The 16073-nt window shown below is 39.4% G+C and overlaps 1 protein-coding gene across 1 annotated transcript in view; it reads left to right on the top strand.

Annotated features, from left to right (window-relative positions):
• The window catches only part of ADGRA3 (adhesion G protein-coupled receptor A3), a 124227-nt gene that overhangs the window by 33710 nt on the left and 74444 nt on the right, over window positions 1–16073 (top strand). The window contains exons 2-3 of the mRNA XM_064366064.1: window positions 4275–4346; window positions 13011–13082. Coding sequence (XP_064222134.1) covers window positions 4275–4346; window positions 13011–13082 — 144 coding nt within the window. The remainder of the gene's footprint in view (window positions 1–4274; window positions 4347–13010; window positions 13083–16073) is intronic.

The raw sequence follows: 16073 nt of genomic DNA, 5'->3' as shown, positions 1-16073 counted from the left end.
TCATTGTAGTTTTGATTTGCATTTCTCTTAATGATAGTGATGATGAGTTTTTTTTCATATGTTTGTTGACCACATCTATTGGGGAGTTTTTTTTCTTCTTAATTTTTTTTAAAAGAGTTCTTTGTATATACATATTTTAGTCTTCTTTGTATGTTTGGAAAATGAGCACTTTGCCTTTAATAGGAGTTACAAATATTGGTTGTTTATCTTTTAACATTGCTTATGGATTTAAAAAAATCAAATAGTAATTTAAAAAATGTACTACATTTTAAAATGTATTTGCTCTTTAACTTAGTTCTGGGAAATCTTTAGCTATTATGGGTTGTGAATCTGGTTGTCTCTTTCTGAGGCTCATCTCTGCCTTCATCTTCACGGAGCCTTGACCTTTATCTCCTTTTCTTCCGTTTTAAGATGCTTGCGTTGGATTTAGGGCCTACCCTAACTCAGGATGCTGTCCTCTTAGAACCTTAAATTACAACCACAAACACTTTTTCTTTTTCTTTTTTTTTTTTAGACGGAGTCTCGCTCTGTCGCCCACAGTTAAGTGCAGTGGCACGATTTTTGCTCACTGCAACCTCTGCTTCCCTGGTTCAAGTGATTTCTCCTGCCTCAGCCTTTGAAGTAGCTGAGACTGCAGGCACCCACCACCATGCCCAGCTAATTTTTTTGTATTTTTAGTAGAAATGGGGTTTCACCCTGTTAGCCAGGATGGTCTCGATCTCCTGACCTCATGATCCACCCACCTTGGCCTCTCAAAGTGCTGGGATTACAGGCGTGAGCCAATGCGCCCGGGCCAAATACTCTTTTTGTAAACAAGGTCACATTCACAGCTCATATTCAGGTCACATTTACAGGTTCCGGATAGATGTCTTTCAACTCACTTCAGTCATGCAACCCTCTACAATAATCCTATGAGATTGTTTATCTGATTTTTCCCTACAGTGGTTGATGCCAAAAATTATATAATTCTAACATATTTGATCTGAATATTTAATACTCTTGAAATCGATTTTCAAATTCCTCAAAAGGATAATTATGTTGTGCCTTCTGCCGTACAAGGTATGAGTGTTGTTAACAGTTTTCAGTGATTCACTCCATTCTGGGACTTGCAGTAGCAAGCAACTGAGAACTTTTAATACTACTTAATTTTCATTTTTTCTGCTTCATAAACTTTTGATTTTTTAAAAAACGTGTCCACAGTAAGCCTCACTCCTGTTCTCATATTCCAGCATGAGCGATATACCGAACTAAAACTTGGTACTGTGTTAAATGGTAGCGATGGACATCAAAGAGTTCCTTCTGGTGTTTAAATTCAAGAGGCGAGAGCTTCAAGTAGCATTCCTGAGAATTGTCTATAGATCATGTGCGGTAACGTCATTAGTATAGAACAGAAATGGGTGTATATAAGCTTTATGACTTCAGTCAAGTTTTATATTTTTCATTTAGATACCTCCTAGAAAGTTTGAAATTTCAAAGATGTCAGCAAAAATATTGATTATGAATGGGTTTTAGGTTTATAATGATACATGATACTATGCATTTGCTAGTTCCACAGTCCCCATTTCAAAATTGAGTATAAAAGCTGTCTACAGAGTAGATTTATTCATACTGATCTTGTTTTCTCGCACAAAATCCTTAAACACATCAAATAATGTGTAGACTGAATATATTAACTTGAGGTTGTAAACTGTATTTTTAAGGTTACAGTTACAACTTTTTAAGTGTGATGAAATGTCTTCCTTTTTACTTTCCTCAATAAAATCTATCATTTCTCGAACTAAAGCTTTTATGACTGAGCAAATGACAGTCCTTTGGCTGAAGCATTCCTGAATTGCAGTGAGTGTAATTCAGTCACTACCTTGGCCGTTCTTTATAAGCTACTTCATGTTTGGGTTTCATTCTTTACTCAGAAACAGGACGCTAATGTCACTGAGCTTGGTAGTTTGTGTAGTTTTCATTTCCCTGTTCTTTGGTTTATTATAAGTTCTTAGTCACCATAAAGTTTGACAGCTTTACTCATTAAAACATAATAATTAAATATAGAAAATTAAAACTAGCTGGAAGGGATCTCGGTAATTACTAATTTTTTTTTTGTCTTAAAGATGAAGTTGAAGTCCACCTAGAAAAGTTAAGTGACTGTCACACAAACTGAATCATTTATTCCTTGAGGGGTTGCAGCTAAAACCCTAGACTCTGAATGCAGCACCGTGGTTTTTTGCACTACTTTTAGTGCCTGTTAAGTTTCTCATGTCAGTCACTATATAAACACTTACTGAAATAAAAATTTCAATAAATAAATGTGACTCTTTAATCTCAAAGCATAAATTATTCTTCACTTGTTTTTATTTCTAAGATATACTAAAAAATAATCTCAACCTCAAGCTGTACTTAGCAATTAAGATTCTTATATTTATTACCAGGAGGAAAAATACTTAGAAAATAAGTCTTACTCTAAAGATTTCAAAAGATATTGCAGGATTATAAAAAATAAAAGATAAATTGGCCTGTTGTGGTGGCCCACACCTGTAATTCCAGGACTTTGGGAGACTGAGGTGGGTGGATCAGCTGAGGTCAGGAGTTCCAAGACCAGCCTGGCCAACATGGTGAAACCCTGTGTCCACTAAAAATACAAAAATTAGCTGGGTGTGGTGGTGGGCACCCAACTTCTTGGAGGCTGAGGCGTGAGAATCGCTTGAACCTGGGAGGTGAAGGTTGCAGTGAGTCAAGATTGCGCCACTGTACTCCAGCCTGGGTGACAAGAGGGAAACTCTGTCCCAAAACAACAGCAACAACAAAAAACCCAGAAAGAATAAAAGATAAATTAATAGAAACCTCATCACTAAGGTAGTGAGCATTTTAATATACTTTCTTCCCAATTATTATTTTTGACTATGCAATGACTCTTTACAAACAATGATACCAGTTTTGGTGTTTGCTTTATTTTTGAGATGTAGTCTTGCTCTGTCGCCCAGGCTGTAGCGCAGTGGTGCTTTCTTGGCTCACTGCAACCTCCTCCTCTCGGGCTCAAGCAGTTCTTCTGCCGACACCCCCAAGTAGCTGGCACTAGAGATGCGAATCTTGCTTTAGTAACTAACAAACAGCTTTGGGGGGTGGGGCGGGGACAGAATATAATCCAGTAATATACTTGGATTGTAAGATACATCTGGACTTCAGAAAACTTTTTTTTTAAAAAATTAGTTATTTCAATAGGTTTTGGGGAAACAGGTGGTGTTTAATGAGTAAGTTCTTTAGTGGTGATTTCTGATATTTGATGCACCCATCACTGCACCCAATGTGTAGTCTTTATCCCTCACCCGTCTCCCACCTTTTCCTCAAAGTCCATTGTGTCATTCTTTTTTTTTTTTTTGAGATGGAGTTTCGCTCTTGTTACCCAGGCTGGAGTGCAATGGCTCGATCTTGGCTCACCACAACCTCCGCCTCCTGGGTTCGAGCGATTCTCCTGCCTCAGCCTTCTGAGTAGCTGAGACTACAGGCACGCACCACCATGCCCGGCTAATTTTTGTATTTTTAGTGGAGACGAGGTTTCACCATGTTGACCAGGATGGTCTTGATCTCTTGACCTTGTGATCCACCCGCCTTGGCCTCCCAAAGTGCTGGGATTACACATTGTGCCATTCTTATGCCTCTGCATCTCATAGCTTAGCTCCCACTTGTAAGTGAGAATATATGATGTTGGTTTTCCATTCCTGAGTTACTTCAGAAAACATTTAAATGAAGGAGGATGTGTGTCTCAGAACCAAGGGAACAATTTGAATCTTAATGGATACTCATTGAGTATGTCATGTTAAATTACAAATAATATTCAGCATTATTGAAATGATATATAGAAGGTAACCATTTCTTTATTTTACAAGATCATAGGTTATGCATTTTTCTGTTAAATTTCCAGTTTTAAAATGAGTTTTCAACTTGTATAATTTGATTAATTATATAAATATACATGGTTTCATAGTCTTTACACTTATGTTGAACTTAGAGCTATTACGTATTGACTTTTTTGTCTTATTCTTTTAAAGTTTTGATTATGTGTGATGGAAATAATTTAGATGTGACAAGATGTATCAATGAACTAAATAGTTGGTTTCTCAGAGAAAGGGGAAGACACTCGTTTTTTGTCAGCCAACTCAAACATTCTAGCTAATAAATGCTATCTTAGAATTCCTCATAGTTTTAAACATAATAAGCTAAATTACTTTGATATTGGTAGTATATATTATGCAACTTATGTTTTTTTTTTTTTTTGTATTTTTTAGGATTCTGAGTAACAATAAGATATCCGAGCTGAAGAATGGCTCATTTTCTGGGTTAAGTCTCCTTGAAAGATTGTGAGTATTCTTTAATTATCATCTCATTATTATTTTGTTTAATGTGTTTTCATTGTAAACCTATTACTAAACTCCCAAGTATTCAAAACAAAAATAGAGTTTTTCTGACTTTTTTTTAATGAAAACTTTTAAGAATTTATTTTAAAAAACAAGTAATTATCTAAATTCTGTAAAGGGCCAGATAGTAAGTAAATTGGGTTTTCACAGCTGGCCACAAGTGACTCACCTCTGCCATTGAAGTGTGATTGCAGCCTTAGATAATAAGCCAATGAGTATTGCATAAGACATAATAAATGAATTGATGTGGATGTCTGCCAATAAATCTTCACTTATACCAGAGGTTATAGACCATACTGTGTTGACCTTAAAGTATACTAGCTTAAAGCATAGATGCTGTGTTGAAATTCTATATCCTGAAATATGTATGCTATGTTAGGCCGTTCTTGCATTGTTATAGAGAAATACCTGATACTGAGTAATCTACCAAGAAGAGAGATTTAATTGGGTCACAGTTCTGCAGGCTGTACAGGAAGCATGGTGCTGGCATCTGCTCTGCTTCTAAGGAGGCCCCAGGAAGCTTACAGTCATGGTGGAAGGCCAAGCTTGCATGTCACATGCGAAAACAGCAGCAGGGGTGGGATGTCAGGGAGAAAAACACTTGTATAAACTTTGATGTTTTATTCAAGTGTGTTTGAATGTGATATGTGTATATATATATATTTTTCTTAGCAATTAGATCTAGTTTTGCTTGTGGTATGTTACAGGTAGCATTCATATTTTTGGTTAGGTGAGTTTCAGACCATGGACATTTAATTGACTTGTATTCTGAATGCTCTTCCGGGGTCACGTTTCAAATTCCCCAGTAACTCATGTATTTAGGATAAAATTTCAAAATACATAAGGGAGCTACACTGTGAAACCATCTCCATTTCTGTGGAATAAGAGACTGTCCTCATTTCTCTTAATTCTCTTTGCTCAGCTTCACTTTCTCCACTTCTCTACATGCCTTTCCTTGACCCTTTCACCTAGAGGCCTCTCCTGTGATTGAACTCCCGAAGGACTTCAGTGCTTAGGTTCCTGATATGTTATGTAAATATATATGATCTAGAGTTCTTCATTTTTTTTTTTTTTTTGAGATGGAGTCTCGCTCTGTGGCCCAGGGTGGAGTGCAGTGGCACGGTCGTGGCTCACTGCAACCTCTGCCTCCTGGGTTCAAGCAATTCTTCTGCCTCGGCTTCCTGAGTAGCTGGGATTACAGGCATGTGCCAGCACGCCTGGCTAACTTTTGTATTTTTAGTAGAGACGGAGTTTTACCATGTCGGTCAGGCTGGTCTCGAGCTCCTGACCTCGTGATCTGCCTGCTTGGCCTCCTAAAATTCTGGGATTGCGGGCGTGAGCTACCGTGCCCAGCTAAAGTTCTTCTTTCATTAGATCAGATGTCTTTAAGTTAGGTTATATATATGCATGTATAGATGTATACAGAAACACACAGGAATATTTTAAAATGTACTTGGCATGGTAGCACTTTATTTTAATATTCCTATCATGGTCTATGTTGTCCATGTGCTTTAGACTATGCTGATCACACCCTTGGCTGTAGGCCTGCCTAAGCTAAGGACGATCCTTCATACACATTCCATGGTTCAGGAATGGACATTTGGGACTATCAGGAAAGCAGACAGGAAGCCTTGGAGGACCTGCCAACGCATGACTGCCTTAAATCATTGTGTGAGATTGTACATTCCTATTATATTTTTTATTCCTTGCAAAGAAAAGTTATTGGGTTGACAGATACCCTTTGCATATAATGCACTGTCAGGCATTTAGTATGTGCTTAGTTGATAATGAAAGGAATTAGTGTGGTCTTCCCTTTCCAGAGGAAGGATGGCAGGCACTCCTAGGTTATAAATAGTGTCTGTTGTGTTTAGAAACACATTTTATTTTTGGCACCTAGGATTGATGTGGCTGTTCGTGTACGCTGTAAAAAGTATAGACAGCACAGCTAATGTTCTGTGCTGTGGTGTGATTTACTATGCTTTTTGCATCTATTTCTTAATTTCCCTTGTCTTTGACCTTATTTTCAGCCATTTAAAGCTAATAAATCTCTGTACATGTTCGAAACCAATTAAGTAGCCATTTTGGGTGATACTGAGGTGTTGTGATTGTTTTTAGCCAGGGGTCTGTTTATTCCTGAATCCCAGAATACTTCCCCACTCCTTTGTGGGACCAGATAGATATAGATAAGGGAACTTGAAAGACTATTTTATTAGTGGGGGCTTCAGTGTAAAAGCCCAGTATTGACCCTGCGACCTGGACCTCTTGTGTTGGAGAATGTCTTTACCTACACTGGCCCTAAGCTCAGTATATCTGAAGTTCACACACATCGAGGTCCAGACCTGAGTCTTGGCCTCAGTCCAGCAGTGTGGGGGAGGCCATGCCTGCCCAGGTGGGACCTGCCTCCCGTACTGTCTTTGTCATAGAGCAGCCCACTTCAGAAGGAAAGAAAAAGTAATGAAAGGTCTGGGCTCTTCTTTTCCCCTGTTTATACTTTTTCATTTTATTTCATAAAGAAGTAGCTGAGATTACTGGTGTGTGCCACCACGCCTGTTGTATTGTGGGTAGAGATGTGATTTCACATGTTGACCAGGCTGGTCTCAAACTCCTGACCTCAAGTAATCTGCCTGCCTCAGACTCCCAAAGTGCTGGGATTAGATGCATGAGCCACCGCGCCCGGCCCCATCTCTGTCTTCATTGCGTAAAATTGCCATTCTTGTATAATGCTGTATATTTAGTTACTGGTATTTAGTGACATGCCTCCCCCATTTACTCTAACTGCTGATACTACAGTTGCCTACTGATCAGTGTGTTTGACTTTCCAGTGTTCATCCTACCCCTAGGCCACCAAGGTAATTCAGCATCTCTTCCAGCTATTGACAGAGTCTATCCTAGTCAATAAGAGATGAGGAGCAGAGCAGCCTACTGTGGTTTGGAGAAGGATTTCCTAGCTTTGAAGGAGACGTATGAGAAGAAAGTGTTCCTTTTTATGACTTTGCGCTTGGAGGTGATTTCTGAACCTGGGATACCATATTGTAAGTGAGGCTCAGCCTGAAGGTACAGTTGCATTCTGAGGATAGTGGATCTGAGAGATGGATGGAACCAACCACCAGCCTGATTTCTTGATTGTTGGTAATGCCGAGAATTGCTTTTGTGATTGTTGAAGCTGTTTGGAGTTGAGGGTTCTGATACTTGGAGTTAAAGGCATCTTACCTGGTATACTTCATGTTCTTTTCTAAAGGAGGTCATTCTTTTGCCAAGCACTTAAAATATTCCTTTAGTTCTGTTTAAGCAATTCTTGTGCTTTTTTTTTTCATTTATGCTTTAATGATCCAATGTATTCACATTTAGCCATACATCCTGAAGTCAGACTCCTGTCTACTAGAGAAGCTGTGGGTTAGTTGCAGGGGTAGAGGGGTGGAAGGGGGATTTAAACAAGAGAATCTGACTATAAATATCTTTTGGCAATGCCTGATTAATATGGCTGTTATTAAATGTTATATAATATGTCAAGAATTTTTTATTAAAGAAAAAGTACATATTTAAATTATATTACAGTACTCAGTTATTCATGAGAGGTATTTTGTAGAAACATATGCAGTTCATCATTGACTCCAAATTGATGTACTGCTTTACCTAAATCAGTTCCTTGTAGATGATGTTTAAAATCTGAAAAGGGAAACGTATGTTTTAAAAAAAATGGAACTGACATTATATATTTCTATTTACAGAGCTTTTTAGCTTATGCAAAACAAGTCAGAAACATAGAGGTTGAATTTTTTCATAAAATCATCTTACCTTCTTGAAGTGAGTGTCAGCTGGGGAGTTGCATGGAGGGAGATAGAAACTAGTAAGTCAAGCCTGATGAGTAACTTTATTCCTGGGATATAAAACACTGTGGATTAAAAATTTGATTATGAAAATTTTTAAACATACAGAAGAATTAAAAGGGCAATGCCATAGTCTTTCATATTACCAATTTACTGACCCAGATTCAACAATTCAATAATTATTAACAACATGCCATCATTTTTTCTTCTGTATTGGAATATGCCTACATGTTTGGTGAGTTATTTGAAGGTCAGTGGCAGACATCGTGACTATCTACTTTTATGGATAAATGTAAATGATTCTGAATGAGATACTGCATTCTCTACATTATCTGGCTTTATGAACATCCTTGTAATTTTGTAGCCAACCATAATTTACTAAAAATATTTTTATTGAAAGGTTAATGTAATTCTGTCTCCCAGCCTTGGTGTATTCTTTCATTCATTAACATATCCATCCACACATTCTATATTGAATGTCTCCCTCTTGCTGAGTGGAGCAGACCCTGCTTTCTTGGAACTTGTGGTATTTCAGTAAAGACAGTTTAACTGAGGTCCACTTTGCATGAGAAGAGATGCCACAGGACAGGGTGCAGAGCTCTGTTGTTCACAGGTATTTTTCTGGAGGAAGGAATGGAGTTTCATCTAAGGCCTCAAGGATGTGTAGGTGAAGAGGGATGGAGGTGAAGGTGCGAGTTGGAGGAGATTGAGATGTGTTCAGGACAGGGAATCCCAAGTGCAGAGGTCTAGAGGTGAGAGGAAATACCCTTTCTAGAAACATCTTGCTGTATAACTGATATAAATGAAGAAAGACAGGTTGAGTGTTAAGGGAAGATGCTGAGCAGATGGGAAGTGAGAATTGGAGAAGGAAAGGTGGGCAAGGCCAGGACCACGGGTAGCCTTGGAAGTTACCTTAATGCACCTGAACTTCCTTCTGAGGGGACTATGGATCTTTTTGAGGTTTAAATCAGAGCAGAGAGTTGATCAGGTCTGTGTTTAAGAAAGATCACTTCAAATGGAGAATCAGACACAGGTGAGAACTTGTGTGGTTTACAACCTGGGCTAGGGTGATCATGATGACCAGGACAGAGAGGCAGTGACTTTGAGGCTTAGCTGGAAGACTGGGTGATACCACATAAAATAACTTAGTTTTTCAAACATATGGAGAAGTTGAAAGATATGGCTAGCTTTTCAGTGTGTTTGCTTTATCTGTTTCCCTGTTATTTTAGCTATACATTTACTTGGTTTCTTTAGTGAATCTCTACTGTCTCAGTCAGAAAGATACACTTAAATCTTTGGCTACTTATTACGATCAAGAACTTGGACAAATTTCTTAATCTTTCTGTGTGTGAGTTTCCTCACCTGAAACAATGACACTGCCTCTTAGAGTGATCGTAAGGTCTTAATGGTATGATAAGTGATAGACACCAACTCACTAGATTTAGTGGTTTGTGTAACTGCACAGCCCAGAGTCAGAGGTGGGTTTCAGGCTTGGCTGGATCTCGGTGCTCACCATTTTTCTCTTCCCATCTGTTGGCTTCTTCAGATTGTGGCAAGAGGACCATTAGCAGCTCCAGACTCAGATCTTGACCTCTTATCAAACCAGTGGGAATGTTTATGCTCATCCCTCCTTCCCCTACAAGTCCTAGGTTTAGTTAGACAAAAGCTATATAATTTCTAAGGCCAGGGTATTTGAAAAATTTGAACAAGATTAATCAGGTGTCATCCCTGAAGGGATGGTGTTGAAAATTTGGGGGCATGACCTGTATGATATGGAGAAGGAGAGGTGCTTCCACCTCAATGCAGTGGAGAAGGCTGACACCCCAAAAGAGAAAACATAAACATTAAATAATTGATAGCAATCACTAGTGTTACTACTGTTAAATTTTGAAATCTTTGATAGTTGCAAACCTTTCCCACTTTCACTCATTGTAGAATTTTTGAATGTTTGAGTGGCTTCTGGTCTACACCTTTCTTCTATTTATCCTCAGAGTGGAGTGGGCAGAGTTCCCTTAGGTCTCTGCTTAGCCTGGTCACTGGCTAGTTTACAGCAGGGAACTTATCCTCTGAATAATATTCCTCTTTTTGTTGAAATTGCTACACCAAGGACCATCTTCTTACTCCAAGTTAAGAGGAGAACTTAAAAGCTGGTTCGAAGTCCAGAGAGAAGGATGGGATTTGTGAGTTTACCTGACTACTAAGACCTTTTGAGACCATTTAAATGTATTTTGTGAAGCTTCCTGACTTCTTCAGATCTTTTCAGATACTTTATTTAGAAAATGGCCTAGAGGCCAGGGTGCAAAAAGCAACAAAGTTAGGGTAGCTACCAGCATTGACAAAGCTGTTTTCTTCTTGTGGAATGTGAAGTTTTCAGAATCCTGATTAATGAAATACTTATTCAGTGATGGTAATCAGAGCATAGACTTTATACTGATGTTTAATGATCATTTTGTTTTTTAAAATATTGTGAGGTACTGGTGGTGGTGGTGGTGGCAGGGGGTTCAGTTTTATTTAGGAAAACCTGGCTCTGATCGTGGGGAGGTGGTAGAATTGCAACCCCAACCGTAGCTACTGAGGAATGCCTGTGTGTTAAAATGAGTATGAGATGCAAGAAAGACCACAGAATTTCTGGAAACCACAGTGATCCCAGGATTCACAGTTGCATTTCCAGAGCAACGTCCTTGAGAATTTCTAGTCCAGTCTCTATCATCACGTACTAAACAGCACGCAAGTGTGGGAAGCCTCAGTGCCACTCACATCAAAAATGCTGGGCTTACGGTAAATGAGTGACAGCTGCTATTGAGCAAAGGGCCAACCTCCTCAGCATGTTTTCGTGAAATTTCTGGGAAATCTGTCCAGAAACCAACTTTGATGTTGTAACTTTTGCTATCTGGATGGAATGAGCCTGAGAAAAAACTGGTGTGTTATGAGTCATGCCATATATAGCAGTTAGCTTTCAGTAGCCGGTGGGACAGTAAAGTTGAATGTGCCTCTGATTGGATGGAAGAAAACGCATGAATCTGTGCTTATTGCAACAAGACTTCCTCAGAGTCCTTTTCTGTGACATAGGTAGAGAATGGATACCCACTGCTTTCTGATTTGGAGAGGATGGAGAAGGCAAACTGGGGATTTTCCTCTAAATAATTTAGACTGCCTCGGCACAGGTGAGAATGTCCATGAAGGAGCAATTGTTATTCGAGAGCCTAGCACAGTGGTGTGCTGACAGGTGGCACCAGTGGTCCAGGGTCCACTTCCAGGAAGGTCTTGTACATTTCAAGTAAGTAATAGATTGAGGAACCCTGGAGATAGTGGTTACCTTGGCTTGTACTGAGCATTTCTCTACGTCTTGTTTGTTTCACCAACGGCATGTGCATCCTTAAATGAAGAGTAGTGTTGGAAGCTGACACGTGGCTGTGTAAGAAAGGGGCAAGGTTGCCACTGTTAGGTAAGGATGTCAGGAAAAGAAAAACCGAAAAGAGTTTCAGTTTGCCATCTGGCTTCAGCTTCCCTGAGAGATGAGCAGAGGCTACTCTGGTTTCAGTAGACGAGGTTGTAGGTGAGTCCTGACAAACAGATACAGCTGAGGGTGTCCCATAAAGGTGAAGTGTGCACCAGCCACTCACAGGAGTGTGGTCTAGGGAAAAAGGCTGTATTTAGACTGTTAGCTCTCTGCAGAGGTCTAGCCAAACATTTGTATAGGCAACTGGCGAGTCCCTGCCTGAGCCCAGCGACCAGGAAGGGAGCTCTATCCAGAGCCTGTCTCCAAAACCACATGGGTAGAGGGATGTGGCTGAGACACTCACTGCTGCCTCCCACCCCCAAGTGGTTGTGCTCTTGCCTGAACATGCCAGCATATTTGAGAAGAATGAGGATGAGTGGTGACTGCTATTAAATACCACATGGTATGAAGCTTGTGCATCTTTGCTTTCAGTTATATATTGTGGCTTATCACACATGTATTTTATATCCTCACTTCATAGAAAACCTAACCATAGGCCAGGCATGGTGGCTTACTCCTGTAATTCCAGCACTTCGAGAGACTGAGGCAGGCAGATTGCTTGAGGTCAGGAGTTTGAGACCAGTCTGGCCAACATGGCAAAAACCTGTCTCTACAAAAAATACAAAAAATTAGCTGGTTATGGTGGCATGTGCCTGTAACCTCAGCTCCTCTGTAGGCTGAGGCACAAGAATTGCTTGAGCCGGGAGGCGGAGGTTGCAGTGAGCCGAGATCATGCCACTGGACCTCAGCCTGGGTGACAGGGCGAGACTCCATCTCAAACGACGACAACAACAAAAAAACCCAAAAAACCTAAATATAGAAGGCCAAGGAAGGGAAAATACATGACCAACCAAAAGACATGAATTTCAGAGTGTATATTTTGGAAGATGGTTTTAAAAAATTCAATTGAATGGTATTTGTCACAATTGTAATTAGATTTACTTTGATATCCAAAGTATGGCATACTAAGGAAGAAATTGATTATAGTTCCTTGATAATTGTGGATTTGAATAATATTACATCACATATCTCTTTTATGACATATATTTTTATTCTTATAGTGACCAAAACAAAAGGCTTTGGAGTCAGATTTGTCAAATTTGAATTCTGACTCTGCCATTTACTGCTGGGCTGATCTTGGCTTAAGCATTTTGGCATCGGTTTCCTCCCATTGTTATTCTACTTTTTTTTTTTTTTTTTTTGTATAGCAGGTAAGTGTAGTGTGCCTGAATACTTGTTACAGTGTTGATATGCAAATAACTTTTATTTTATTTTTAACAGGGATCTCCGAAACAATCTTATTAGTAGTATAGATCCAGGTGCCTTTTGGGGACTGTCATCTCTAAAAAGATTGTAAGTGTTTGAATTGCTTGCTTATGAGTTTGAATTCTTCCTTGTATAAGTAGCTGTCAACTTTAGCATGGTGAAAAATGGACATTTAATAATTTTTATAGCTTCACTTGGCCAGGTCCCGATAGAGAAACAGAAAGAGGCCAGGTGTGGTGGTTCACTCCTGTAATCCTAGCACTTTGGGAGGCCGAGGCGGGCGGGTCACCTGAGGTCAGGGATTCGAGACCAGCCTGGCCAACATGGTGAAACCCCATCTCCACTAAAACTACAAAAATTAGCCAGGCGTGGTGGCGCATGCCTGTAGTCCAAGCTACCTGGGAGCCTGAGGCAGGTGAATCACTGGAACCCGGGTTGAGGAGACTAGAAGGAGCTGAGATCGCATCACTGCATAACAGAGCGAGACTGTCTCAAAAAAACTAAAAGAAAAAGAAAAACAGAAAGAATATTTTATAGAAGTAGCTGAGAAGTGGTTAATTCGCACAGCTGTTTGGTTTGTTTGGTGGTGGATGACTGTGTTCCTCTTATACTACTAAAATCATTACCATGTTGGCTTTGCCAGCTGACATAATCTGTAGATAATTTTCAAATGATGAATCCATTCAAACTGTATCTGTTGTAAATGCTATATAAGCTGAGGTACCTTTTAAGTAATGATTTAAGATCTTGCCATTTTTATGTATATCTATGTATTATGATTTTAAAACCTAAGGACCAGTTTTTATTGCTTCTGAAGCTCAACAACTCCCCTGTCTCCTCTGTGAAGCTCCTTTAACGGTTGCTGTCTGAGCAGGCCCACATTTGAGAAGTGGCTCCACACTGAAGCCATGAGGACTGTCTCTCCATTCTTTATTCTTTCGGAAAGCATTACTGAGCACTGGCCACTTACTATGCCCTGACTTCTTTGGAAGATCTTGCAGACTCTTGGGTAGGGGGGGTTACAGAATATAAGGGAGGAAAAATAATTCTCCCTCCACCCTTCTAGTTTCTCAGTTTGGACTTCTGACAAAAGACAGATTAACAAGAGAAAAACAGAAGCTTATTGCCATGCATATTTTATATATACATGGGAGAAAACTCAGGAAAAGAGTAACTCTCAAAAGAGGTGGCTTAGAACTCTGGCTTATGTAGCATTTCAACAAGGAGCAATACATTTTCAGAGAAGTGCCAAGACAAAGGAAAAGGACCTTGAGTCTCTTAAGGGAAAGCAAATTGTGGGAAGGCAAATATATGGGAGACCAAGGGTAGATAAAGTCTAATTAGTAATGTTTGTTATGTAGATTCCTTTGGTGCCTTGTCTAAGCTGATAAGTGTCTAAAGCCCTCTCCTGGGAGGAACTTTTGTTCTTTCTGGTGGAGAGGGGAGAGAGACACCTTTGTCAATTTATGTCCTACTTTTAGTCAGATAGGGTAGAGCAGAGAGCTTTTCTTGTATCTATCTGCTTCTTTTCAGTTTCCTGTAGCTCAAAATAATCCTTATGCCAGCATGACATGTTTTTGGGTGGCATACTCTGCTGCCCTTCAGTCGTTAGTGAAAATACATCTGAACATGCACACAGGCGCTGTAACAGGTAAAATCATAAACGTAACCTGTTAGGGAAAGGAGAGAGCACTTGCAATGGGAACAGCCTGTCAGGAGAGCCACTGACTTGTTTAGATTTTAACTTACTCCTAAGGGGTGAATATGTATTAAAAAGGCCTTCCAAACAGGGTGGGCTCAGGTGTGCAAGAATGTGTCTCTTGGGACAGAACTTTTTGAATATGGAATTGACATGATCAGATTTGTATTTCAGAATATTTCTAATGGCAGTAAGGAGAAATCGTGTAAGTGTAGGGAGACCATGGACAAAAGATCAGGGAGAGAGAACAGATGTTTGGTTTTATTTTCCTTTAATCACCCTTTTGGCTGGCTCTATCTCTTGTTTTTTGGGGGTTCTTACATACTTCTTTAAGTTTTCTTTTTTTCTCCCTCCAATGTGTGTGGGTATTTTTTGTGTCTTACTGGTTTTCTATAGTATTTGTATAATAACACTGGGTATAGTTGATTTTAGTGTAATTACGCTGTGTCTTAAATGTTGACGTTGACTTTCCATCCAAATACTTTTGACATCTTCTATTTTATTTAGTCATTTAAAACCTATTTATTTATTTTTTTCAACTTTTTAGTTCAGCGGTACAAGTTCAGGTTTGTTGCATAGGTAAAGTTGTGTCATGGGTGTTTGCTGTATAGATTATTTCATCACCCAGGTGTTAGGCCTAGTACTCATTAGTTGTTTTTCTTGATCCTCTCCCCCCTCCCATCCTCCTCCCTCCAAAAGGCCCCAGTGTGTATTGTTCCCCTCTATGTGTCCATGTGTTCTCAACATTTAGCTCCCACTTATAAGTGAGGACATGTGATACTTGCAAAACCTATTCCTTTTTTTTTTGTCAAATCCAATTGTAGAAATTGGTCTTGCTGTTTTTGCAGAAGATTTTTTTGTTACTGTTTTTGCAAGTAAAATACCTTTCATCTAAAATCTATCATCTGTAGCTTTCCTCCCATTTCTTTCTCTTAGGCAGTCTTAAGGGTCAGAAGTCTGTAAGATTACGAATGGTAGGAGTTAAAGGATTTTCTCTTTGTCTTTTAAAATTAGTTACAATTTCAATCAGTAGGGGATTTTAATACCTGTAGTTTTTGCTGGGAGTGAGTGGTGGTTCCCTGTGTTTATCAGTCTTTGCCTGTACTCATTAGAAGCATAGGGACATCTGGAGGATATCTTACTATTAATCAATTTTCTTCTCTTCCACTTATTTTGCACTTTATTATTTTCCAGTGGAGGCTTTTAATGAAACAAGTTAGAAAAACTGGCTGGTCTGAGGTAGGTGATAGTGGAGACTGGAGTTCTAGGTAAGGAAGAGAAGAGTCATAGGAGGGTGGATATTAAACGTCAGATTGCATGGGACCAAGCCAGGTTTAGCATTCAGTACAAGCGCTGTCAGCCAGGTATAGCAGCACAAA

This window comes from Aotus nancymaae, unplaced genomic scaffold, assembly GCF_030222135.1.
Source record: "Aotus nancymaae isolate 86718 unplaced genomic scaffold, 86718_ANA_hifiasm-v0.15.2.pri h1tg000006l, whole genome shotgun sequence".
Classification (NCBI taxonomy): Eukaryota; Metazoa; Chordata; class Mammalia; order Primates; family Aotidae; genus Aotus; species Aotus nancymaae.
The sequence above is the reverse complement of the archived record's forward strand: the minus strand, read 5'-3'. Positions and strand labels throughout refer to the sequence as shown.